Source organism: Eretmochelys imbricata, chromosome 11, assembly GCF_965152235.1.
Source record: "Eretmochelys imbricata isolate rEreImb1 chromosome 11, rEreImb1.hap1, whole genome shotgun sequence".
NCBI lineage: Eukaryota > Metazoa > Chordata > Testudines > Cheloniidae > Eretmochelys > Eretmochelys imbricata.
In genome coordinates this window covers 20415361-20440956 of record NC_135582.1, presented here as the reverse complement: position 1 = coordinate 20440956, position 25596 = coordinate 20415361, and the positions used below count along the sequence as shown (strand labels likewise).

The 25596-nt window shown below is 39.5% G+C and overlaps 1 protein-coding gene across 6 annotated transcripts in view; it reads right to left on the bottom strand.

Annotated features, from left to right (window-relative positions):
* The window catches only part of SPOPL (speckle type BTB/POZ protein like), a 60377-nt gene that overhangs the window by 9669 nt on the left and 25112 nt on the right, over positions 1-25596 (bottom strand). For 3 of the 6 annotated variants that reach the window (XM_077829420.1, XM_077829419.1, XM_077829421.1), the window contains 7 exons: positions 21269-21405; positions 20959-21080; positions 20524-20675; positions 16328-16455; positions 7167-7344; positions 7010-7065; positions 3323-3445 (listed from right to left, as the gene is read on the bottom strand). In XM_077829420.1, the coding sequence (XP_077685546.1) occupies positions 3323-3445; positions 7010-7065; positions 7167-7344; positions 16328-16455; positions 20524-20675; positions 20959-21080; positions 21269-21346 (837 nt within the window). In that variant the 5' untranslated portion in view covers positions 21347-21405. Of the gene's footprint in view, positions 1-829; positions 2232-3322; positions 3446-7009; positions 7066-7166; positions 7345-16327; positions 16456-20523; positions 20676-20958; positions 21081-21268; positions 21406-25596 lie in introns of those variants that run through there. The other 3 variants (XM_077829423.1, XM_077829422.1, XM_077829424.1) reach the window with 3 other exon arrangements.

The following is a 25596-nucleotide window of genomic DNA, read 5'->3' as shown; positions in this document are numbered from 1 at the left end:
AAAGGCTTACCATGGCTGCCTGGAAACCGAATTCTGATGCCCAAACGTGTGTGATGTGTCACCACACCAGCAGGCGCTCAAATATAAAAGGCAAAATGTGACCTTATACCTAAAGCACATGTGCTGTGAATTGCTTGATTCACTGTGAAAGAGTCTCCCTTTTGTTCTCAGAAATGTATCTTAAATTTTACTCTCCCTTTTTATCTCCACTGCCCCCAGTGCAAATGTTTCTATGCTCCCCCTATCATCTGAGGTTATCGCAGATCAGAAGGCGAAAAAAACGCACTTGCGATGACATGTTTTCCGAGCTCCTGCAGTCCCCCCGCACTGATAGGGCACAGCTTAATGCATGGAGGCATTCAGTGGCAGAGGCCAGGAAAACATTAAGTGAGCACCATGAGCAGAGGCAGGAGGTGATGCTGAGGCTAATGGGGGAGCAAACAGACATGATGAAATGTCCGTTGGAGCTGCAGGAAAGCCAACAAGAGCACAGACCCCCCCCGTTGCATCCATTGTACAACTGCCTGCCTTTCTCCCCGAGTTCCATATCCTCCTCACCCAGACGCCCAAGAATGCCGGGGGGCGGGGGGGGGGAGAGAGAGAGAGCTCTAGGCACCCAGCCTCTCCACTCCACTCCAGAGGATGGCCCAAACAACAGAAGGCTGTCATTCAAACAGTTTTGATTTGTAGTGTGGCTACAGTAAGCAATGGGGCCTTGTCCTTCCCTCCTCCTGCACCCCACCCCACCCCACCCGGGCTACCTTGTCAGTTATCTCACTTTTTTAAACTTAATAAAGAAAGAAGGCATGGTTTCAAAACAGTAGTTACTTTATTTCCTTTGCCAGCTGTGATTGAAGTGGGGGGACGGTGGTTGGCTTACAGGGAATTAAAATCAACAAAGGGGGTGGGTTTGCAGCAAGAAGAAACAAACACACACACACACACCTGTCACACCGTAGCCTGGCCAGTCATGAAACTGGTTTTCAAAGCCTCTCTAATGCGCAGCATACCTAGCCATGCTCTTCTAATCACCCGAGTGTCTGGCTGCTCAGAATCAGCTGCCAGGCGATTTGCCTCAACCTCCCACCCCGCCATAAACGTCTCCCCCTTACTCTCACAGATATTATGGAGCACACAGCAAGTAGCAATAACAATGGGAATGCTGGTTGCGCTGAGGTTTAACCTAGTCAGCAAACAGCACCTGCGAGCTTTTAAACGTCCAAAGGCACATTTTACCACCGTTCTGCACTTGCTCAGACTGTAGTTGCACTGCTCCTTACTACTGTCTAGGCTGCCTGTGTACGGCTACATGAGACATGGGAGCAAGGGGTAAGCTGCGTCCCAAAGGGTAACTACTGGCATTTCAACATCCCCGACGGTAATTTTCTGGTCTGGGAAGTAAGCCCCTTCTTGCAACTGCTCGAACAGCCCCGAGTTCCTAAAGATGTGAGTGTCATGCACCTTTCCTGGCCATCCCACGTTGATGTTGGTGAAATGTCCCTTGTGATCCACCAGTGCTTGCAGCACCATTGAGAAGTACCCCTTGTGGTTTACGTACTGGTTGGCAAGGTGGTCCAGTGCCAAGATAGGGATATGTGTTCCATCTATCGCCCCACCACAGTTAGGGAACCCCATTGCAGCAAAACCATCCAGTATGACCTGCGCATTTCCCAGAGTCACTACCCTTGATAGCAGAAGGTCAGTGATTGCACTGGCTACTTGGATCACAGCAGTCCCCACAGTAGACTTGCCCGCTCCAAATTGATTCCTGACTGATCGGTAGCAGTCAGGCATTGCAAGCTTCCAAGAGCTATCGCTGCTCGCTTCTCAACAGTCAGGGCAGCTCTCATCTTGGTATTCCTACACTTCAGAGCGGGTGAAAGCAACTCACAAAGTTCAAGGAAAGTGGCCTTACAGATGCGAAAGTTTCGGAGCCACTGTGAGTCATCCCGTACCTGCAACACTATGCAGTCCCCCCAGTCTATGCTTGTTTGCAGGACCCAGAATCAGCGTTCCACTGTAGCAACCAGCCGTACTGCCGCCATGATGTCCCAATTGCCGTAGCCCATGCTTCAGCAACGTCTGTGTCCATGTCCTCATCACAAGCATCGTCGTGCTGGCATCTCTTAGCCCAGTTCTGCACATACGTCAGGATAATGTGAACATTGTAAACACCATGCACTACAGCAGCGGTGAGCTGAGCAGGCTCCATGCCTGCCAAGGTATGGCGTCTGCACAGGTAACCCAGGAAAAAAGGTGCGAAACTATTGTCTGCTGTTGCTTTCATGGAGGGAGGGAAGAAGGAAGGAAGGGAGGGGCGACTGACGTCATGTACCCAAAACCACCCTCGACAATGCTTTTGCCCCATCAGGCATTGGGAGCTTAACCCAGAATTCCAATGGGCAGCGGAGACTGCGGGAACTGTGGGATAGCTACCCACAGTGCACTGCTCCATAAGTCAATGCTAGTCAATGCTAGCCACGGTATTGAGGGACACACTCAGCTGACTTAATGCGCTTAGTGGGGACATACACAATTGACTGTATAAAATCGATTTCTAAAAACTGACTTCTATAAAATCAACCTAATTTCGTAGTGTAGACATACCCTTAGACGTCATAGTGGACAGCTAGATGAAATTTCAGCTCAATGTGCAACAGCAGTGGAAAGAGCAAAAGATATTACATTTGTACAGTATTTTTAAAAGATTTTGGAATAGTATGTTAAAATATGAAATGGAATTAGATCACCTTGAATACTGTGTTGTTGTTGTTGAAGTCCCCCTTTTCAAGAAGGGCAGAACAGAAGGAGGAACATTTCAGAGGAACAGTGAAAGTATTTAAAGGGTAGGCTTAAAGGGTAAATATTTAAAGGCAAGAATTAGGTACAAGAACAGATTTGAACTATTTAGGGTACTGAGGAGACAGAAAGATGACAAAGTTATAGAAGTAGTAATGGTTTAGAGAAGGCAGTCATTAAAGCCCTGTTATTTATCCTGTCTCATAATACAAAGATTAAGAACACACTTTTGTCATTACTGATCTTCTAAAGGATATTTAATGCTCCTCCAATTTCTTCGGAAAAATCTTGGTAGTACATACTCCCAGCAGCCATGGAAAGTTTTATATTTTTCTAATCTTCCCACCATTTAAAAAAAAATAAATCTTTCTCCCTCCAAGCCACTCCATTTCTTATATCTGTTGGTGCATCTGTTTATTTTTCTTCGACATCAATTGTGTATTTAAACAACTGAAAATATATGTTTTTAGAACAGGGATTTCTAAAACAACAATTCTGAGGACTTTAAGAGCTAATTACTTACTTTGTCTGCAGCTGCCAACAAGTTGTCAGCCATTTTGTCAAGGTTTGGCGCTTTCCCTGTGTAAATGAATCTCATCATTTCTTTAAAAACCTCAGGGTCTACATCATTTATTTCTACACGATTCTATTGAATAAAAACAAAAAAAGGAAAACCATAACATCTATAAATTTTAGAGTAAAAATTTAAGATCACCTGGTTTGCTTATTACAAGTTTTTATTTCATATCCATCATATAGAACCTTACAAGGTTAAGTTGGCACTTCTAGATTCAACTATAGACCTAGAGTCAAGCTCCTCCTTTGCCAGCAGCTTTACAAGTTAGTCAGACGGACATCATAGCTCCTTTTAGACATGGCTGGATTTGTATGGAATCTGCAGTGCAAAAGTTATCTTAAAGTATATACAGAGAATCCTAAATATGGGCTATGGAATTTTTAAAAATACATCCTGGCCTGGATTTAAATCCATCAACATTTCTTTGAACAGAAGAGACTAAGTACTGGAGAGAGCACAAAGTTAGCCAGCAGCAAACAAGAAAGTTAGCTTTAATTTGCTCAGTTTAATAGGGCCAATTTGTTCTGAAAGTGATTCTCAAAGGAGGCCCGGCAAAGACTGTATTTGTACCTCACCTGAATCCTACAGTTTAGGACTCTCCATTAAGAAACGCCTGGCCCTGGTCTTTGCAAGTTAGAACCTGAATTTCACCAGCATCCCTAAATACTGCTGTTGCAGTAGGATAGCGTGTTGAGACACAGGCCGTAAAAAGACAAGGACCAGGATCTTGAAATGCATACAGAATTGGAAGGCCATTATGCATTTTGAAGTAGCTGTAGTTTTTAGTACAGGGTCCTCCTCACCTATGGGATTCACTTACAAGAGGAAACATCATTGTACCCATCATTGGACTCCAACTGAGAACCTTCACTGAAAATGAGAACTGTCCACTAAAAATCCTTTGGGATCTACCCAAGAGCAAAGTGTGAATCCACATTAATGAAATTCCACCTACTGCTGCTGCTGCACCAGGCAAGCTCTTAGCAGCACACTGTTAAGAACAGAGTTAATATATACACATATGTTTGAGCTCTGCATAGCCCTATAATCACAGACTCATGTTCACCAAGGCTCAATAGGACAAAATTCTTTTGCAAGCAATCCTAATATTGCCATAGAATTTAACTTGTATCTTCATGAAATGGACTTGATGTTCCATTTCTCACTCCCCAAACACACCCAATGATTGTTTAGTTGAAAATCCTCATGAACATTAAAGTTAGTCAGTGATATTCAACTATGGATTTTTATTTTGATTTATTTATTTATTTATTTGCTAGGTTCTGCAGGTGATCCAGATCTATGGGCTTTCATAGTTGCATTGTTATCCAGGTGGCCTGCTTCAAAATCTTACTTCCTATGTATGCTAAGGAAGGAGGAAGCTTGCAACCAACTACACCAGCTCAGTTTCTGAGCTCCACAGGCTTGAGCTGCTGTGATTTTCACCAGACAATCCAGCTGCCCAGTCTACATTTATGGTTCCCTATACTCCTTGGCTGCAAGCTGGAGTCTATCTTCCTGCTGCCTAGCTACGTGGAACAGGATAGTGAGTAAGCCCTGTAATAGAGCTGCAGGAAGTCCCAAGAGAGAGACAGAAAAAAGCCTTTCAGGCGCCTGAGTGCAGCAAAATGGTGAATTCCATGTCATCTTGGAAAAATACCAAATTTTAGACTCAATGACTTCATGGCCCATCGGTCACTAATTGTGATGAAGGGTACCCTGCAAACCCAGGAAAAATATACTGCATCATTTAATGCTTTGTTCATATTTTCAATGTTATCTTCACACCCATAAAGGCTAGAAAGAGAACCAAGATTCTAGTGCATAATACTGCTCCAAGGGCTGAAATCCATGGCAAGTTCTATAGCTGCAGAACTATGGAATACACAGATTCAGGCCTAGAACAATTCAGATGAATGTCATCTCCAGATCTAATAGGGGTTTACAAGGGCTCCAAGACGAGGAGTAATGGTCTCAAGTTGCAGTGGGGGAGGTTTAGGTTGGATATTAGGAAAAACTTTTTCACTAGGAGGGTGGTGAAACACTGGAATGGGTTACCTAGGGAGGTGGTGGAATCTCCTTCCTTAGAAGTTTTTAAGGTCAGGCTTGACAAAGCCCTGGCTGGGATGATTTAGTTGGGAATTGGTCCTGCTTTGAGCAGGGGGTTGGACTACGTGACCTCCTGAGGTCCCTTCCAACCCTGATATTCTATGATTCTATGTTACAGCTAAGGTACAACTGGAATAGTTTAACCATTGTCTATTGGATAACCGTGCCCAAGGAGGAGATATTAGAGATTTTGGGATAACTAGCATGTGATAGTTTCTTGAGACTGTATGTCCTTCCTAGAGTTTCAAAATTTGTTAGGTTGCCCCATCTCTCAAGGAGGTGATGACATTCATGTGGTGGCCCCAACCACTGAGAGCTAGCTTTCACTAACCAAGAGGAGAAAGAGTCAAGTTTGCATGAAGTGGCACTGATTTACTTCAATGCTTTTAGAACCAGGGCTTGCAAAGCTAGCCCAAATCCAGTCAGAGCAAGCAGTACAGTTACCTATTCTACAGTAGCTCCCCAATTCTATAGTACTGGAGAAATTGCTAGAATTCGAAAGGTTTCGGAGTAACAGCTGTGTTAGTCTGTATTCGCAAAAAGAAAGGGAGTACTTGTGGCACCTTAGAGACTAACCAATTTATCTGAGCATAAGCTTTCATGAGCTACAGTATGCATCCGATGAAGTGAGCTGTAGCTCATGAAAGCTTATGCTCAAATAAACTGGTTAGTCTCTAAGGTGCCACAAGTACTCCTTTTCTTTTTTTCTAGAATTTGAAGTATTCTTTTCCATTACATAGGTAGATGGCTCCTCACTGTAGGAGATATAAAGAGCATGAAGCAATCTGGACTTATTAAACTACTATCCCTGTAGACCAGTTGTATGCGTGAAGTGTTTGTGGAATCTGTGGTTAAGAGAAGGATCTCAGTCTCCCCTCAAGGCTTCACTGCGAAGTTAATTTGAGTTACAACTCTAACCCTAACTCTAGACATGTACACATAAATCCCTTAACTCAAGTGGGGTGATGCTTTTAACTCTAGTTGGCTGGCTCATAAGTGGTATAGGCTACAGCTGATGTGAGTGCAACTTGCCAGCTGCTAATACAACTACTCTAGTGTGGACATGGCATAGCTCCACTTGAATGCCACTAGTTCTGCAGTATCTTACCACAATTCTCCTTGTGTGCTCAGAAACGACAGACAAATGTTCACAATTCACTGAAGCCTCCTTGGCTCATCTTACTGCAGCACAAAGAATCAGGGGATACACCCCAAAAGTCTTAGTGCCACACAAAGATGAGTGAACCATCAGCATGGACAGAGCAGCTCAAGTGTAATTTCACAATGTGGCCACACTCATTTGAGCTACGCTAGTTTGAGAGAAGATAGCTTGAGTTACTGACATAGGGTGGCGTCAACTCAATGATATCTTGAGATATCTACCTGGTTGATATAACTTTTTCCATATTAAGTACTCCCTTTTATCTTTCTCAATCCATGAAGTACAATTGAGTTTTCTATAAATTTTTCCTTTTCTTTGGAATCAGAACGAGAATGGCACCTTAAACTTTCAGTCCCGCTTACCTTTTTGCTTTCCTCCATTTCATGTTCAAACATTGCATTAAAAACTGGTGAACGAGCTGTAGCAAAAGAATTAAGCATTAAATACAATTAAATAGCCGAATTTTAACATTTTTATTTAATAAAAAATATATGTTACAATACAAAAGTAAAAAAGTACCTGCAAGGACAGACTTATGAGCTTTGAATTCTTGTCCTCCTACACAAAAACTGCAATCTGTAAATCTTGTGGTTTCCCAGAGATTCCCTAAATCTTCTGCTAGTCGACATTCAGGTACCTTCAGAGTGTTTGTATTAGACTGTCCTGATATATTTACTGAGTCTTGGACCACGCTTACCTAACAGAAAATCACAGTAAGATAGAAACTCCTTCATAACTGATGCCAATGATCATTAAATTTTAGCACCTACACTAGAACTTGAGTAATTCTTAGACAAAGCAAGAATATGATTGGTGGTTCTGCCTCTCCCCCACAACCCTAAACCAGTCAAAATGCAATAGTGGAAAAGACTACATTTCAAAGAGGCTAGGTTTTATGGAACAATACTAGAGCCAAAGAAACAAACTTTTTAAGGCGTGTAAGAGAAATAAGCTTTTTCTTTTCAAGGATACAAACTCTGTTCATTTAGTGCAGTTATCTGACCAAGACAAAAATCAAGAGCATGATGCCACAAACAGCATGATAAAAAGGCCAGAGATTAAATGAAAGGCAGAAACTATTCTTGGGAGAGAAATGGAATCTCTACTTAAAAATTATTGCTATTTCGGAGACAATCAACAAAATATAAGACCCTCCACACACCTGAGAAACAGAACACATACCAGTAAGTGTTGTTGGTTTAAAGGCTCTCCCTTTACTGAACCCAAACTGATTAAGTGAGCACAGAAGAAGCAGAGTTTCATAAAAGTGATCCTGGGTAGTTCTTATCAGTAAATTACCCCAATTAGTCAAAATGAACTTGTACAACTTTATTTAAAACGGTAGACTGATAAAGCAAATGAACTAGGTACCAGTAAAATTATTAAAATTTCATTATTCAGTTTGCCTTTGCCCCACAGGAGCACAAATTAAATGTGGATACTTTCCTCTTAAAGAGTTTTAAAGTGGTTCTTCTAGAAAAAATGAGTCTGTAATGTAGCATAGAGGCACCATATAAACTCAAATGTTTGTGCATAAGATGTTAAATTTGGTTTTAAATTAAATTAAACCAAGAAGATTGTGAAAGATGTGCATCTGAAGTGGTTATTGATTTTTATTTCCCCTCCCTGTATTTTGCTGGCTTTTTTTGTCTTTGGGAAGGAATGGAAAGATGATAGTGGTGTTTTTGAGGGTATGTCTACACTGCAACTAAAAACCTGTGGCTGGCCCATGCCAGCTGACTCAGGCTTGCAGGGATCAGGCTTGCAGGGATCAGGCTATAGGGGCTGTTTAATTCCAGAGTAAACACTTGGGGTTGGGCTGCTACCCAGGCTCTAGGACCCTTTGAGGTGGGACAGCCTGAGAACGCAGGCTGCAGCCCAAGCCCCAACCTCTACACCACAATGAAACAGCCCCTTAGCCCATGCCTGAGCCACCTGGCATGGACCAGCGGCAAGTTTTTAATTTAAGTGTAGATATACCTTGCGAGTCTGCTCACAGACTGAACACCATCTTTTTGCTCTATGGTGATGGGGAAACAAATGAGGAACAGCTGAGCAGGGGGCCTGATCTGGTGAAAATGCCTGGAAATTCTACTCTCCTTTAGGGAGCTTAAAGTGAGCCAAAGCAGTCTTGAGAAACCATGGACTGGTGCCAGTCCCCGAAATCTCCTTGACACAGTTTAGGAAGGTAGCATGCTGGTCCCTGGTATCAAAGAGATTGAGAAACATTGAGCTAAACGATCTTGATCCATGATTCTCCAAATTAAGCTATAGAAATTTAGAAGTGGAATAGATAAGGTGAGAGCACTCAACTGACTGCTCTGTTTGGAGTTCCAGAGCCAGAGAACATGGTTCAAAGGCAGAAGGATGTGGCCAAGCCCCATGGACATGTCTGAGTTGAACAACCTAAACTTCATCTGAGCAGTCTAAATGTCAGATAAGGAAAGGAAGGATGGTCCAGTGGTTAAAACACTAATGTAGAACTTGGGTTCAATTCCCTGCCTCGCCACAGACTTCATGCGTGACTTTGGGCAATTCCTGAGGCCTAGGTCTGTACTACGAAATGCTGCCAGTTTAGTTGTCAATCTACTGGGGGGGGTGGGGGGGGCCACACTTCACACATCCTAAGTGATAGGGTTATTCTGGCCACCTCGCTGTAGATGCAACGATACTAGCAGAGGTGTAAAAAGAAAAGGAGTACTTGTGGCACCTTAGAGACTAACCAATTTATTTGAGCATGAGCTTTCGTGAGCTACAGCTCACTTCATCGGATGCTCATGAAAGCTTATGCTCAAATAAATTGGTTCGTCCTAAGGTGCCACAAGTCCTCCTTTTCTTTTTGTGAATACAGACTAACATGGCTGTTACTCTGAAACCTAGCAGAGGTGTGTTTCTGTTGGCATAGCTAATGTCATTCAGGAAGGTGATGTAGCTATGCTAGCAGAACTCTTTCTGCTAGTTTACACTGTATCTACACAGGGGAGTTCTGTCAATATAGGGACAGCAGCCACAGCTCTGTAGTGTATTCAAGACCCGAGCATGTCCTTCTGCTTCAGTTCCCCCTCTGTAAAATGGGGTACAATAGTACTTTCCTATCTCACAGGGATGTTGAGATGATAAAAACTTTAAAGACTGTGATACTCTGATATTATGATAAGAAAGGCCATACAAGTACCTAAGTGATCTAGATCACGATCCAGAAAAGGTCTATGACATTAGCTTAAGTTAACAGGATATTATATAATTTTTTTCATCTGCACAATTTTAATGTTAGGCTACACATTTTATTACAGTAAGGGATAATGAATTAGCTACTTAAATATTACATACTGACCCCAAAAGCTAAGTTTCACAATCTCTGCTACAGCCATAATGATTAATGTCAGTTTTTGGATGCCTGTTACACTGGCATTTTTTTCTGTGGTTGTTTTAAAACAACCCTGAACTATGTTCTCACCCCCTCCCCCCGCTTATAAATCCTCATTATCACAAGTTTATAACTCAACCATTAAAAACTTCTCAGGGCAGAAATTTTCAACTACCACATATTTTCCTAGTGAAAACACAGCATATTGGGCTTTAGTAGTACTGAAAAGACCACCAATGGCAACATGCAACAAAATGGAGGGCCACAGCTAATCTGCATGCTAATATGTACATAAGTGGTGCAATTTGGTAACAGTCCACATAATCCCAAGCAATCTCACTCTACATTCCTTTCTCCAACGATCACACCATCCCCACTACGCCCCTCATTTCTTATGTTAGGTTTATCTTTGTCTTCTCCCACTCTTCCATCCTCCTGTCCCCTTTTCCTTAGTCCCTTTTTTATGAGCCTATAAGAATGAAGAAAGTTTAAGGCCAGAAAGTATCATCGTGATCATCTAGTCTGACCTCCTGCACATTGAGACCACAGAACTCGCCCACCCACTCCTGTCATAGACCCATAACCTCTGGCTGAATTACTGAAGTCCTCAAATCATGATTTAAAGACTTCATGTTACAGAGATTCAACCATTTACTACAACAGAACCTCAGAGTTTTGAACACATGGGGAATGGAGGCTGTTCATAACTCTGAAATGTTCATAACTCCACGAAAGCTTATGCTCAAATGAATTTGTTAGTCTCAAAGTTGCCACAAGCACTCCTGTTCTTTTTTCTGAACAGAATTGTTATGGTTGTTCTTTCAAAAGTTTCCAACTGAACACTGACTTAATACAGCTTTGAAACTATTATGCAGAAGAAAAATGCTGCTTTTAACCATCTTAATTTAAATGAAACAAGCACAGAAACAGTTTTCTTATCTTGTCAAATCGTTTTTTATAAACTTTCCCTTTTTTTTTTTAGTGGTTTACTTTTAAACACAGTACTATACTGCATTTGCGTGCGTGCACATGTGTTGCGGGGGCCGGAGGGGCGGTTTTGTTGCTGCCTGATTGTGTACTTCCAGTTCCAAATGAGGTGTGTGCTTGACCAGTCAGTTTGGTAACTCTGGTGTTTGTAATACTGAGGTTCTACTGTAGTTTAAACCTGCAAGTGACCCATTCCCTATGCTGCAGAGCAGTGTTTCTCAAACTTTTTGTGCTGGCGACCCCCTTTGGGCTCAAAATATTGTACCACCTCCATCCCATACTAACACTTGAAAAAATGTCAACGCCCTACCCTAAATATCATTAAGAAAATTATTAATAATACTCAGGGACTGGCATGAGAGGGTGGCAAGCACATCAACTGCCCAGGGCCCCATGCCAAAGCGGGCCCTGCGAAGCTAAGTTACATGCCTCAGCTCTGGGCTGCAGGGCTTGGGCTTGAGCCCTGGGTGGCGAGGCTCGGGCTTTGACTTGAGCCTCACCGTCTGGGGCTGAAGCACGTAACTTAGTTTCAAGCGGCCCTCTGTGGCGTAGGGCTCTGCTTGCCACCCCCGAATGCCAGTCTTGCACTTATGACCCCCTAAACCCATCCCATGACCCCCTCAGGTTGAGAAACATTGCTGTAGAGGAAGGCAAAAATAACCCTAGGATCTCTGCCAATCTTGTAACATGGGAGACCAGAATTGCACACAAGTATTCCAGACGAGGTGTTACCAGTGCCTTGTATAATGGTACTAACACTTTCCTATCTCTATTGGAAATACCTCGCCTGATACATCCTAAGATCACATTAGGCTGTTTCATGGCTGCATCACATTGGTGGCTCAAAGTTATCCTGTGATCAACTAATACACCTAGGTATTTCTCCTCTCTGCTGCTTCCAACTGATAAATCCCCAGTTTATAGTAAAAATTCTTGTTGTTAGTCCCTAAGTGCATAACCTCGCACTTTGCACTATTCAATTTCATCCAATTTTTATCACTCCACTTTTCAAGGTCATCCAGATCTTCCTGTATGATATTCCGGTCCTCCTCCATTTTGGCAATACCTCCCAACTTTATTATTAGCAACCATAAATTTATATGAATTAAACTGTAAGAGTTGTTTTGTTTGTTTTTTTTAAAACGCCACTGAAGGTTAAGTTTCCTATTTAAATTTTACAAAACTGGCATAGGCAAAAACCAAAATATTGAAAATATCCTCAATAGATTATTTTCTGATAGAATATCCTGCAATAATGAAAACTAAGGCAATAATCCTGTAAACGCTTCAAAAGGTATATAAAATTACTCAGAGGAATAATCCCATTGACTTCAGTAGGCCTACTCTTGCTTAAGGTTAAGAATACACAAATATTTGCAATTTTTTTTTCTTGAACTCAATGATAAAATCGGTGTCATTTCCAAACAAAGTTGCTCCAATGTTAACAATGAAAAGTTATTTAGACTTTCAATATGTAAACAAAGTCACTATGACCTTTTCTATATGTACAGGCCAGGACTTTTTAAGATTCTCTCTCTCCTAAACGCATATTTAGGCAAATAGGATTTTCAAAAGCACCTGCACGACTCACTGGCACAAGTCCCACTGTGATCAAACTAAAATCCTGATGGATTCTTTGACTTGTGAAAAATCAATGTGTCAGAGGATGGTGTTGGTTGCACATATAGCACAGGCTATTTGTTGTGTTTGAGTTTTGTTGTTCTCACAGTAAGGATGTTAATGAGGCCCTGGACTTGCCTCTTTCACAACAGAGTCACAATTAAAATTCTAAACTTCTCAGGAGAAAAGAAAACTATACAAAATTAAAAATTATACTATAAATAAAGTAATAAATACAATATATCTACATTAGTACTTTAAGATTATAAAATGGGGAAAAAGTAAAGAACTAGCAACATGTAAATAAAAAGGTTAACCTTAAAAAATAAACTGAAATTGAAAATTGATTAAAAATCATGCTTTTTATCCATCCTGCTACTTCTCAGTGGTGACTCATCTTCTTAAGCAGCTGAGCATAACCCTGCTTGGCTGTTTGGCACTCCAGTCTTTGCTGTGACTGAAAGCATAACCATATCACCATATCCTGCTGGCCACAGGAACACTAGCAGCATATTACAAAAGACAGTCTCGTGTGCAGCACTCTATATTAAATCTGAGGCAGACTGAATAATCCCCCTTCACCCTGCATGGAAGGAAAAAGAGTGCGAGGTTCTGCCTCCTTGACTTGGAGTTCTGGAACCCCATTAAGTGACTCCCCCTGAAAACAAGGGCTAGGTGTATCTACTCATTTTTTTTTTCCAAACTGTGCATACAGGTAGATTCACTTATTAGTAACCTCTTTGTTGCCAGCAAAAAAGTTGCCATTATTCAGTAGTTATTCATAAGCAGCAGGCAGGTTTGTGGGGTTCTAGCCAGGGAAGGAAGTGCTGGGAACGTGCCTTCTCTGGCTGAAGATTTGTAAAGGGAAATCATGCTTTACCAAAGCCATGTTGACACTTCCCCAACATATTGTGTTTAGCTAGGTGCCTGATAATTCTGTTCTTTACTATAGTTCCAACCAATTTGCCAGATATTGAAGTTATGCTTACTGGCCTTTAATTGCCAGGATCACCTCTAGAGCCTTTTTATTTTTTTAAAACAAAAAAATCAGCATTACATTAGCTATCATCCAGTAATTTGGTACAGAGGCTGATTTAAGTGATAGGTTACATACCACAGTTAGCAGTTCTGCAATTTCATACTTGAGCTCCTTCAGAACTCTTGGGGGAATACCTTCTGACTTAATAACTGTTAAATTTATCAATTTGTTCCAAAACCCATTCTATTGACATCTCAATCTGGGACAGTTCCTCAGATTTGTCACCTCTCCCTGTGCGGTGGGAGGGGAGGTTGTGGGAGGCAGCAACAGGGGATCATGAGGGCCCATTGAGCCATGCAATATACTTGTCCCTGTGAGCTAGAGTGGGAGGCTGTGGGGAGGGCAACAGTGGGGAGAGAAACCATGTAGCTCGGCAGGCCCCAAAACACCCTTGCCTCCCTGAGGAAAGCCCTAGTACCTACACCGCAGCCTCCCTCCCCAATGCTGCTCTGCCCACAGCTTCCCCACCCAGCCACAGCACCAAGACTCCAGCAGGGGATGCGGGCTACCCAGCCCCTTAGTTCCTGTATGGTCACCAGGTGGAGGCAGGTTTGCAGGGCTGCAGTCACGGAAGGAAGCACTGGGATGTGCCAAGCACTGGCACGTCTTTCCTTGACTGTAGCCCTGCTAATCTACCTAGGGCCAGGGGCTTCCTTCCCCCAAAAAAGTTCTCAATATATGGCATGCCATTTCCAATATCCAAATCCCACTAACATCAAAGTGAAAGGGATGGGATTGGTTCCTGGCAAAACATTGCTATTTACCAGAAGTTGTCAATATCAGGATTGCTACAAAGCAGCTTCCACAGTATAACATTATAATTTAAAAAAGTAGTAATTACTGATTTTTGGCTAGGAACTGTCTCCAGGCCTGTGTATAAGTGATGTAAAAACAGGGATTCAGAATTAAAGCTGAAAAAATATTGTCATTTGTAGGTGGGTTCCTTTGTCATAGTGCCTCAAAACTGTGTAAAGTCTTTCACATAGCAGCCTAAAAGCTACAACAGAATAGTGGAGTAAGTGCAGTTTAAGCAGGATTTCAACCTTAATTATATAGCCTTTGCTTGGGTGTTAAGCCAGAAGTTATTTTAACAAATTTATTGTAAACTACTAAATATAATGCTTCTTTCTGCCTTTAGAGGCAGAATATCTCTAACACTTAATATTAGCCAATGATATTTTGAAAATACAGAGAATTTTAATAGGAAAGAAATATTTGTTTTGAGATTGAATATGTTTGAATTAATTATTAGGAATACTAATTTCTTAATAGAACAGATAAGTCTCCTATGTTCAAAATTATATATGTATTTTATCTTTAAACTTATGTAGTGCAAGTCATTTTCAAACATAAATGCTATCAGGTAAAGCTAGTTTGGTGTAAATTATTTGATGCTGGGCAGGTTTTAAAAAGAGCTCATGAGCATCCTCGCATAATCATCAAGTATTTTCTACATTTGCTTTTATCAACCAAATAATTGTATTCAGAATAAATTCATCATGCAACTAATTTAACTTGTCTGTCTAAGTGAAAATAAGATGCACTATATTTGCACCATCTTGTCTCAGGGGCCACATTTCAATTATTCTTCCTACACAGCATAATGACATATAATTAAGTTGTAATCTTGCCAAGACAATTTTACACATTTCCTGTAAATACGCAGATCAAAGCAAACTTATTAGCAGTTAAAGCATCTATCATCCCCCTAAGCCACTAATCAGTCCATGGCAGCAGTGATAACCTGCCAATGTCTATTTAATACCAGATGCACTAAGATCACAACTGTTCTCTGGGTTCCATTTTTAAAAAGTCATAAGCTGTCTTACTGGATTTTAGTATGACCGTTTAGGTTACTGGCATGATTTATTATGATTTACATTTTATTTCCTCATATATTTCTCCATGAGGCTAAAATTAACTCCATGATATACACTAAGTATACCGGTATTTATTCTATTCTGCTTTAAGTAACCTGCATGTTTGTTCACACTGTAGTGTTATAAAGGTAATAAGTTATACAACTAGCCTTCAGGCTAAAATCCAAAATATAAGTCAGAGCAGTACACCTACGATTTTAAGAATTTAAATATATCAATTTTTAAATTCCCTCTCATGAGCAGAAGTTGTTGTAGGAATCTTGCCACTGGCTGAGAAATTAAGACAGCTATTTATTAAAGAACTGATGTCCATTTTACTTGAGAAACTTGCTCACTTGCTAAAATGTACTAGTTATGATTGTAGTATTCTTTCCTATTGACATTTAGCTTATTTTGTAATAGCAGTCTAGGATAAAATGAATTCCTGAGCTAGTGGAGAACAGTTTGATTGTTCTTCTAAATAGATTTTTACTGAAAAGAGCAACCTCACTATACTTGAGTTTCCATCTATGGGATTTATCAACCACCATTTGTAAAAGAAGCTCTACAGCTCATTCCCTAGTCACTCGGAGAAGTCCAATAGGTTCACTGTCATAAGATCACACCCGTTTTGGTATTTAGTACACACACACATATATCAAGGAAGGAAATACTCAACACACCATATTCACATTATGGTTTTAAACTTGCTAATTTACTATATTTGCAAAAAAGTACATAATTTTATTAAACAGAATCTTTTTGCTTCGATTTTTAAAAGCTATCTTAATTAGTTAAAAACCCATACCTCACAAAATAATGTAAGCTTGTCATCTGGTAACAAACCATTAGCTTCATCAAGTAAAAAATCTCTTCGGATAAATTTTTTAAAACCCCAATCCTTGCCTTGCACAAATCGATATGCTCTTTGGCTTTCTGGTAAAAGACAAAAGAAACAGAATAGGTATGCTCAAGCAAAACATTTTGTTAAACAGAAAGATATGGGGTAACTGAGCTTAAAAAAAAACAATACTGAGAAAGCTTAACAGTTAAATTGATTTAACTAAAGTCAGTTTAACAAACTTCACATATTGTGTCATTTCTTAGAAAATCCTAAACAATATTTACTTTGTTTTTAAAAGACTTGTCCAGAATAATTTTCTCTATATTGTTCCCTAGAATCGTCTAGAATAATCTTATTTGTACTAAATCAAGGACTATTCATTTAGATATTTCCTCTCTAGCTACAAGCTAATTTGTATAGTCACCCAAGCTGGTTGGGAAAAATTTTTTAACCAGACAACTCTGATTATTCAAAAGCAAAATTGTTTGTGAGAAAGGGTTGGTTCTGATTAATTTTTTGAAAAAAGTTTTGAAATTGTCAATTTGTTTTGACAAACCCCCCCCCCCCCCAAAAAAGTCCTGTTTTTCAGGTCAAAATGACCTTTCTTTAGATATTTTAAAATTATTTTATGATAAAATATAAAACAATAAAAGCAGTTGTTTTGATTTTGATGTCTCAACTGATGTCATTTGAATTTTTTAGATTTTGGTTAATGAGTTTTCAAGATTTCAACTCGGTCCCTTTTGGGTCAGGAAATTTTTTCAAAATCTATGAATAAAAAACTAGGTCGGAGGAAGAGATGTACTAGTTCTAAAATCCTGAAGGACACCGTGACCAGAACAATCATATCACAATTGTCCCTTCTGGACTTACAGTCTAGGAGTTCTATTAAGTAACTACAGAAAATACTCCCTTTCTTTAGTAAATCAGTTAGTTTTAAATGCAAAATGTATTTTAATAAACTTTTTCTTGTATATCCAGCACATTTTAAAATAGCTTTATTTAACTAAAAGATTTTAAAATGCTGTTCTTGTGCATTTCAATGAATTTTCATACAAAGAGAGCTTGAACCATTCACCATAATAAAAAAATGTAAATATCAAGAATCTAAATGAGTATGTCAAGCTATAAAATTGCCTAAATAAGTTTATATAAATATCATATATCCTCCTGGTTAGCAAAAAGTACCAAGTTTAGTGTAATGGCTACATTTAGTCTAAGTCAACCATGTTTTAATGGATATCAGCCAATGAAACTCACCCTCTCTTTAGGGAAATACAAAGAAATACAGATGAAAAATAAGATTAAAGTAATTTAAATCAAGGTTTCCTGCTTGCTGATTAAATAATTTAAATCAATAATGTTATATTGCTTTGATTAGAGTCAATCCACTCAACTTTAAGGCATCTAGGGGCATGTTTTTGATTCTTCTTGACCAACATCTCAAAACACATAACACTGTAAAACTTCAATCACAAAATAACTTCCAGAAAAAGGAAACAAAACAAAGGGTGTTCAAATTCACTATCTCTAGAATTAGCCTAGCAATAACCTCCAACTTCATGTGTTAAAATTAGAAAGCTATCTAGAAAAAAGCAGCAACCAAAATTAAACTGAAAACACAACAGTTTGTTAGGGGTTTACAATACCAGAGAAGTGAAGCAACATGAAAATAGTTATTACACTAGAATTTAAACAATTAAAAGGATCAGTCTTTATCCATTCCACACACAACTCCCTTCACATCAAGGAGAACTGTGGACAGAGCTCTGCATCTTTAGTCAACATCCTAGAGCTTGGATAGCCATCCTTTTGTGTTGTATTTAAGTCTAAATAAAAATAAGGCAGCTCCAGATTCAGGAGTCAATAGGAACCTAAATAAAATAATTGGAAAGGCAATGAAAATAACATTCAAGAGTACAGGTATTCAACCATAGGGCCCAAAAGTGACTCAAAACTTAAGAGTTGCCACTACAAAAACTGCAAGGTGTGATGTTTGCTTATTTGTGATTTCTGATTTTCAAACTAGAGTAAACAACCCAAAACACTGGTTTCAGCATTTCTTGCTAGTCAGTGTTTAAAATAAATAATGAATGAAAAAGTAATAGCTCTCTCACAACATACGATCCCTCTTCACGTCTTATATGAAATGGACATGTATATTAGACATCATGCACCACACCTTTAATTAATTGCATGAATGGATAGGGAGATTGTATTAAACTAAATAAAGGATGTTTTCCTGTCAACACATACAGGAGTAAACGAGAAGGCTTAAAGGGATGGAATATGTTGTTTCCATCTATGGTAGACAGGAGAGGAAGAACTAGCTTTGGCAGACATAGAATTTGCATATTATAATGTTAGCCCAAGACACATCTGTACAGGATTCTATGTTGTATTATTTGGGACCTGTGTTCTGTTTATGGAAATAATTTAAGTAATGCACATAGGTGTAGTTATGTAAAGGGAGAAATTACAGGCGGTATAGTCTGAGGAGTCTGGGTCATCCTGAGATAGAAAGCAATAAGGACCCAAAAACTCAAGGAAGCCCAGTGGTTCCTACAGTGTGCTCTGAATTTCCCATCCAGAGATCTGCCAACTTGTGCAGGCATCATTTTGAGTGTCTGAACATTTAAACAGTTAACTAACTGCATTGCTGTACAGTCTCATCATATTTGGTGTTTTTCTTAAGCACTCCAGCCCCTTGAATCATGTAGTTACAGGAGAATCTGAAATGTCATGTTAAAAAAAAAAAGTTTCTAGACCTCATCCTGTGAGAGAAAAGTTTGAAAACATGAAACCAAAGGCTCAAAAGCAAGAAGGCATATGTCAAGGTTCCTTCCCCACTCTGAACTCTAGGATACAGATGCGGGGACCTGCATGAAACCCCCCCTAAGCTTATTTTTACCAGCTTAGGTTAAAACTTCCCCAAGGTACAAACTATTTTACCTTTTGCCCCTGGACTTTATTGCTGCCACCACCAAGCGTCTAACAAATATATAACAGGGAAAGAGCCCGCTTGGAAACGTCTTTTCCCCCCAAAATCCTCCCAAACCCGACACCCCCTTTCCTGGGGAAGGCTTGATAAAAATCCTCACCAATTTGCATAGGTGAACACAGACCCAAATCCTTGGATCTTAAGAACATGAAAAAGCAATCAGGTTCTTAAAAGATCAGAAAAAAGTAAAAGAATCACCTCTGTAAAATCAGGAAGGTAAATACCTTACAGGGTAATCAGATTCAAAACATAGAGAATCCCTTTAGGCAAAACCTTAAGTTACAAAAAGACACAAAAACAGGAATATACATTCCATTCAGCACAACTTATTTTATCAGCCATTTAAACAAAACAGAATCTAACGCATATCTAACTAGATTGCTTATTAGCCCTTTACAGGAGTTCTGACCTGCATTCCTGCTCTGGTCCCGGCAAAAGCAACACACAGACAGAGAGAACCTTTGTTTCTCCCCCCCCGCCAGCTTTGAAAGTATCTTGTCTCCTCATCGGTCATTTTGGTCAGGTGCCATCGAAGTTGTCTTAGCTTCTTAAGCCTTTACAGGTGAAAGGGTTTTTCCTCTGGCCAGGAGGGATTTAAAGGTGTTTACCCTTCCCTTTATTTTTATGACAGCATATATACAAAGAACCCCAACGTATATATGGATATATATATGGATTGACTGTACTGCAAACTGGGAAGAAGTAGATCAAAGTTTAGAGTTTTTACACATGTGTAAAGAGATGTCAATAAAAAGTATTTCAATTTAACGTAATTAATATGGCAATCAATCAGCAAGTATCAGCGTATGATCAACAATAAGTAAATAAATCCACTAAAAAAGAAGCAAAATTGGGGTAACATAAAACAGAACCCACTGTAAGAGCCAGATAACAGAATAAAGATTGAATCTGAAATGACTATGGTTAGCAATTATAATTTATGAGATTAGCTCAATGTTCATAAAGGTGGAAAATATGAAATAAGATTTTTTTTTTAAATTGAATGAAGATCATATGAGGACCTTAAACATTAGATACTTTAAAGTTTGCCTCAGAGTTAAATCCTCTATTTTAAAAGTAAAAGTAAATTCATTTCAGAGTTTAATTTCATGGGGATTTCCTTAAAATCCTGCATTACACCATTTGTAATTCCACTTACCCATTGCTTTTGTTTCTTCTCTTTTAGCATTCAGAAGGGAAAATTTGAATTTTGCTCTGACTTCACTTTTTGGACAACTGACTAAAAGCAAATATAATGACAGGTAGTCTTTGCTTTCATCATCTAAACCCTTTGGGTTTACTCTCAGGCACCTGAAACAAAATGTAAAGGACTAAATTTTAAATTGGACAAAATAAATTTAGAAACATTTTGATAATACATCATGATGATGTACACCAACAAGTAAATGTTTCCCTTGTATTCCCCTCTCCCTCTATGATTGCTGTAACCATGACTTACCCGAAAAACACTAGATACTTAGTATTATAAGCCTTTCAGAATCTTCTCTTGATTCAGTGTGTAATATGTTATTTAACTTTTCAACCCTTTAAGTTAAAAAGATCACAAACAACTGATAAAAAGAAGAGATCTTACCACTTCATTTTGTCATTTGGCCCTGATGAAAATGTAGAACTCTTTAAAACTTCACCCATTTCTTCTCGGCAAAAACTGAAGTTATTAATGGTCCACATGTAGGAAAATTTTACTACTTTCACCTGAACAAAAGATGTAGAAAATTACTTCAAATTGATATTTCAGTTTTTAAATCACTTGTCATATAGGTAACTGCTACCAATGAGAATAGTTCAATTGTCAGCACTGTTCAAATTGTTATCAGAAAAACATTTGCCTAGACTGATCTTGTGAAAAGAAAAACCCAATCACTGACGTTTGTATAAGTTACCTGTGTGTAACACCAGCTTTCGGCCACAGGTCCACTGGACATCTCTCCAGGTGGTGGAGGGGTGGGGACTCTCGACATTGCCACCTTTATTGCAGACTTACAGTGTCACGGCAGCAGTCCACACTTCAGCAATTTTCCTACAAAAAATAAGATTATTATATTTAATAAAATGGAGTGACCAAAGAATAGTTCAATGGTGGTGGGGGGGAGGAAATAAGCCTATTACTACATTTTGGTACCCCAGCTATTGTTTTAACTGTGTAGTTTTGAAATTCCATTCGGTAAATTACTGAAAGTATCAAAAGCAACACCTAGCAGAGAAGGCAATAGTTTGTGTTTAAATCTACATTAGCCTAAAATATTCTTGTTGTGGTTTACTCTTACATCTCAGTATCATGTTTTCTCCAACATACTAGAAGTTGAGACAAACTGGAATATTGTAAAGACTGTTCCTACAATAAAATATTTTAGAAAAATTCCCAGCACATGAAGCCTCTTTTAACCAAGTCCCTAACTATCACTGAAACTAGAACGTGACCACCATACTATAGGTTTGATAACCACGGACAGTTTTGTTTCTATAAATACAAAAATTATTTAACTAAATACCACAAACATTTAATATATAAGAATTCACATTTTCTGATAAAAGGGACTTAAATAAGACTACCATATTTTCCCCAGTATTTTATGAGTCACACTAAATATGGATTTTTGCCTAACTAAGTATATTTTATCACTTTTGTCCCAAAGTCAATTTTTAAAAATTGTTTCAGTATGCTTTATATATGAAGCAACATAGCTAACTCTTAATGACAGAAAAAGCATACATATTTGTATTAAAATGGTAATGACTGGCTACAATCCAGATTAAGTTCTGAAATCTTATTTTACTCATGTTTGAGTCTAACAAGTAACTACACACACCTATATTGACAATTATTACACTGAATAAGGAAAAAACACAGTCTTGCAGATGGCATTGAAACAGGAAAAAAAATGCATGAAACTTTCTAAAATGAAAAAACCACCACCAATAAATATTACATTTTCCTTTGCCTCCCTCCATGGCCATTGTTCGCCTGCATTCCTACTAAATTTTAGTTTTGCCGATCCTTTCAACCAAATTAAAAAACACAAATTTGATTAGTTGCACCACTTGGTTAAACATACCAAAATAGCTTTTTTCCTTCTTCTCCTCCCCCCACCTCCAAGGTCTGTCCCCTTCTCTTTCTTCTTCCTACAGCTGTCTTCCTATAACTAAGCTTGTATGTTCTCCCCCAAGCCTCAAAGATACTCTCCTCACTGGTTTCTCCAAGAAGGTACTAGCCTGGATTTCAGAATGAAGTCTGCAGAAACTGAACCCTTCTCTACTACATGGGAGCCACAAAAGCCAGAGGGCTCTGCATTTCCCCAGCAAGACCCAGCCTGAGATATCATAGAGAACCCCAGCAGGTTTGGTACAGAGATGGACTAGGGGGAGGGAACTGGGCCAAAAGGCCTCTTACCACACTCTATGGTGGTGGCAGGTAGTCCATGCTGCATTGGCACCTGAGGGGAGACAGCGAGTGAGCAGTCAAGAGCATGGCTGCTGTTGCAGGCTCTACGGACTTATTATGAGCATGGTCCTCCCAGAGGCACACTGGCAGCACTCCTTCCATGGTGATGAGCAGAAGGAGCTGCTTGTCCTGGAGCCAGTTTTTCCCAATCCTGCCCAAGAGCAAAGAACTGGGTGACACGACTGAGACTGGGCTGTGAGGAGGAACTATGTCCTGTCCATAGAGCAGGCTGAGCTCCATTAAAGAGAGAGAGATTTTCTTTTTGCCTCTGGCCTTTTCCAGCCTAGCTCATTCCCTGAAGGGGCACCAGCTGCTGGAAATGCCTGAAAAGGGGAAGCAGTGCTGAGGAGACAGTGTTCCTTAAACACAAATGCTATCTTTGGGCACAACTAGGAATTAGATGGACAAATGTTGTCCCAAATTGTTAGAAATTTGAACAAAGTTTGGAATTTCCCCTCAGAAAAATTTCACAACAACAAGGTCTGGCTAGATCACCACAGGAGGTTGGTAAGACAGGAGGGAATTCAGGGAAGAGGACATTCCACTCCCGCCAGGGGCAGATAGATCTGTCTCTGTCCTCAAGCCAAAATCAGGCTGATGTACCCATTGTAACAGATCGGTGGACCTTTGAATGATTTCTTTCCTCTCAGCCTCAGCAATTTTCCTTAGCTGTGCTCTCTGACAAACTCTGGTCAAATAGTTACTCTGCTTCTAGTAGCCAGAAATTTTTCCTTCCCCACACAGAGGACAAGTGGTGGTAGAATCTTCATCCCCTTCACATTCTCCTAAGACCCCTGGCCTTGGTTTAATTTTCTCAGCCAGCAGTGCCATCAACAGAAGCCCCCCATACTACCCCACCCCCATCATCCTTTGCCACAGAGACAAAGCAGCTTTCTTATGTAATCCACTATAGGAAACTTGAGCCCCAGTATAATGGGGTGGAATATCTTCCACAAACACTCCTAGAATTTAAGATTCCAGGAAACATGTTGTTACCACCATGCCACCACGAGAGGAAAGTCAAAGTGCATTACATCCATATTCTTTGATCCAAAGTAACTAGCTTCCTGCCTGCATCAGTCTTGATTCAACAGTTTTAACCTCAAAAGCAGCAAAAAGTAAATGCTGCCGTGCTTTCCTGCAGCAACATAATCTTCACCTCCCTATCACAAAGCCAGACTTTCAGTTAACTTTTTCCAAATCAATGTGTTAATGAGATTTTTTTTTTTTTTAAGTTGTACATGCAGCATACAATCTCAATTTTACTGCAGTACATATTTACTTGGGTTTTCCTTGGCTGCTGGTTGTAGCTCAGCTATCAGAGGATCATCTATGTCTGTCACTCATTTTAGATACTTTTTAACTCTCAAAACAAGTCTAGTTAGCATTTATAGGAGTCTAAAACCTAAAGTATCAGATGTAAGTACCTTAAAAAGAGCCACAGCACACGTGAAATTTTTATGGGAAAGAGTTTTATTATACATAGTTCTAAATGTGATTACATGCTAGACCTTCTAAAGTTGTATTGCAATAGTATAACGTTTTAAAATAGACGTATGGATACCTATTTAAATAATGGGCCTCCAATAATTTATCCTTTAACTACACCTCTACCCTGATATAACATGATCCAATATAACGCAGGTTCGCATACAACTCGGTAAAGCTCCGACATGCTGCTCTGAGCAGCGTGTTAAGGGTGCTGGGCCAGAGCTGAGGGGTTGGATAAGAGGCAGAGGGTCTCGGGAGCAGTCAGGGGCTCCCCCCACAGAGTCTGGGACGCAGAAGCTCTGGGGGGGCACTTTTGGGGGTCCCACAGTCCCAGAGTGGCCTGGGGGATTAGTGTGGGGCCAGGAGCAGCCCGCGTTATATTGGGGTAGAGGTGTATTCAGATCGTACGCCACTCCTAAGCACAGGATAAAGCTTACTGAATACCTATGATTTGAAGTTTACTTACGTTTTCTACTCAAAAGTTAAGCAGTGAAGAATGATTTAGGAAGCATGCTGAGGACCACACCTGTTATGCTGTAAGATCTGTTCCAACACTCAGTGCAAAATAACGTAGTCAATGAAAACTTACTCTATTCTAAATAAATTTTGAAGCATTTCATATCAGACCATTCCATCTTAAAGAAAAATGCTTCAGTTAAAGAAAATACACTTATACTCATAGCACCATTTTGCAATGTAGATTGCTAATGCTCAGTTCACTATCTTTGATAGCCTTTTCTCTGCCTAAGTTTCTTTAGTGGGCTGCAAACTTCCCTGTTCTCCCATTCCACCATCATACAATTAAAACTATACTATTGGCAATTCTTACGTGTCTTCCGTAGTAAATGAATGAACACACTCTGGAACAAATATCTGTGTGTAAGTTATAAAAAGCTTCTGGTCTGAAACCACTTGGGTGTGTCTCTCACCTATCAATACAACTAATATTTTAATTGCTTTTAGCTACTAATATTGACCTTAAGTATAGTGCTTCCATATTTTAGCTGTAGGAATAGTACAGTGAGAATAAATTTCCTTTTTTTTAATCTAAAAAAACCGATATAGAAAAGATTAGATAAATATTTAGCCAAAGGAAACAATGCCATTTTCCCAGACACTTTGAATGACTGTGGATTTAAATCAAAGCTATTTAAATTACCAATTTTAATTATGATTTAAAGTAGCGAGCAGGAAAGCATGATTTTAATCGAGTTTTTGCATTTGTACTTTTGAGTTATTTTCCTAAAGACAGGTATATTCTCATTGGTTGGTAAGCAT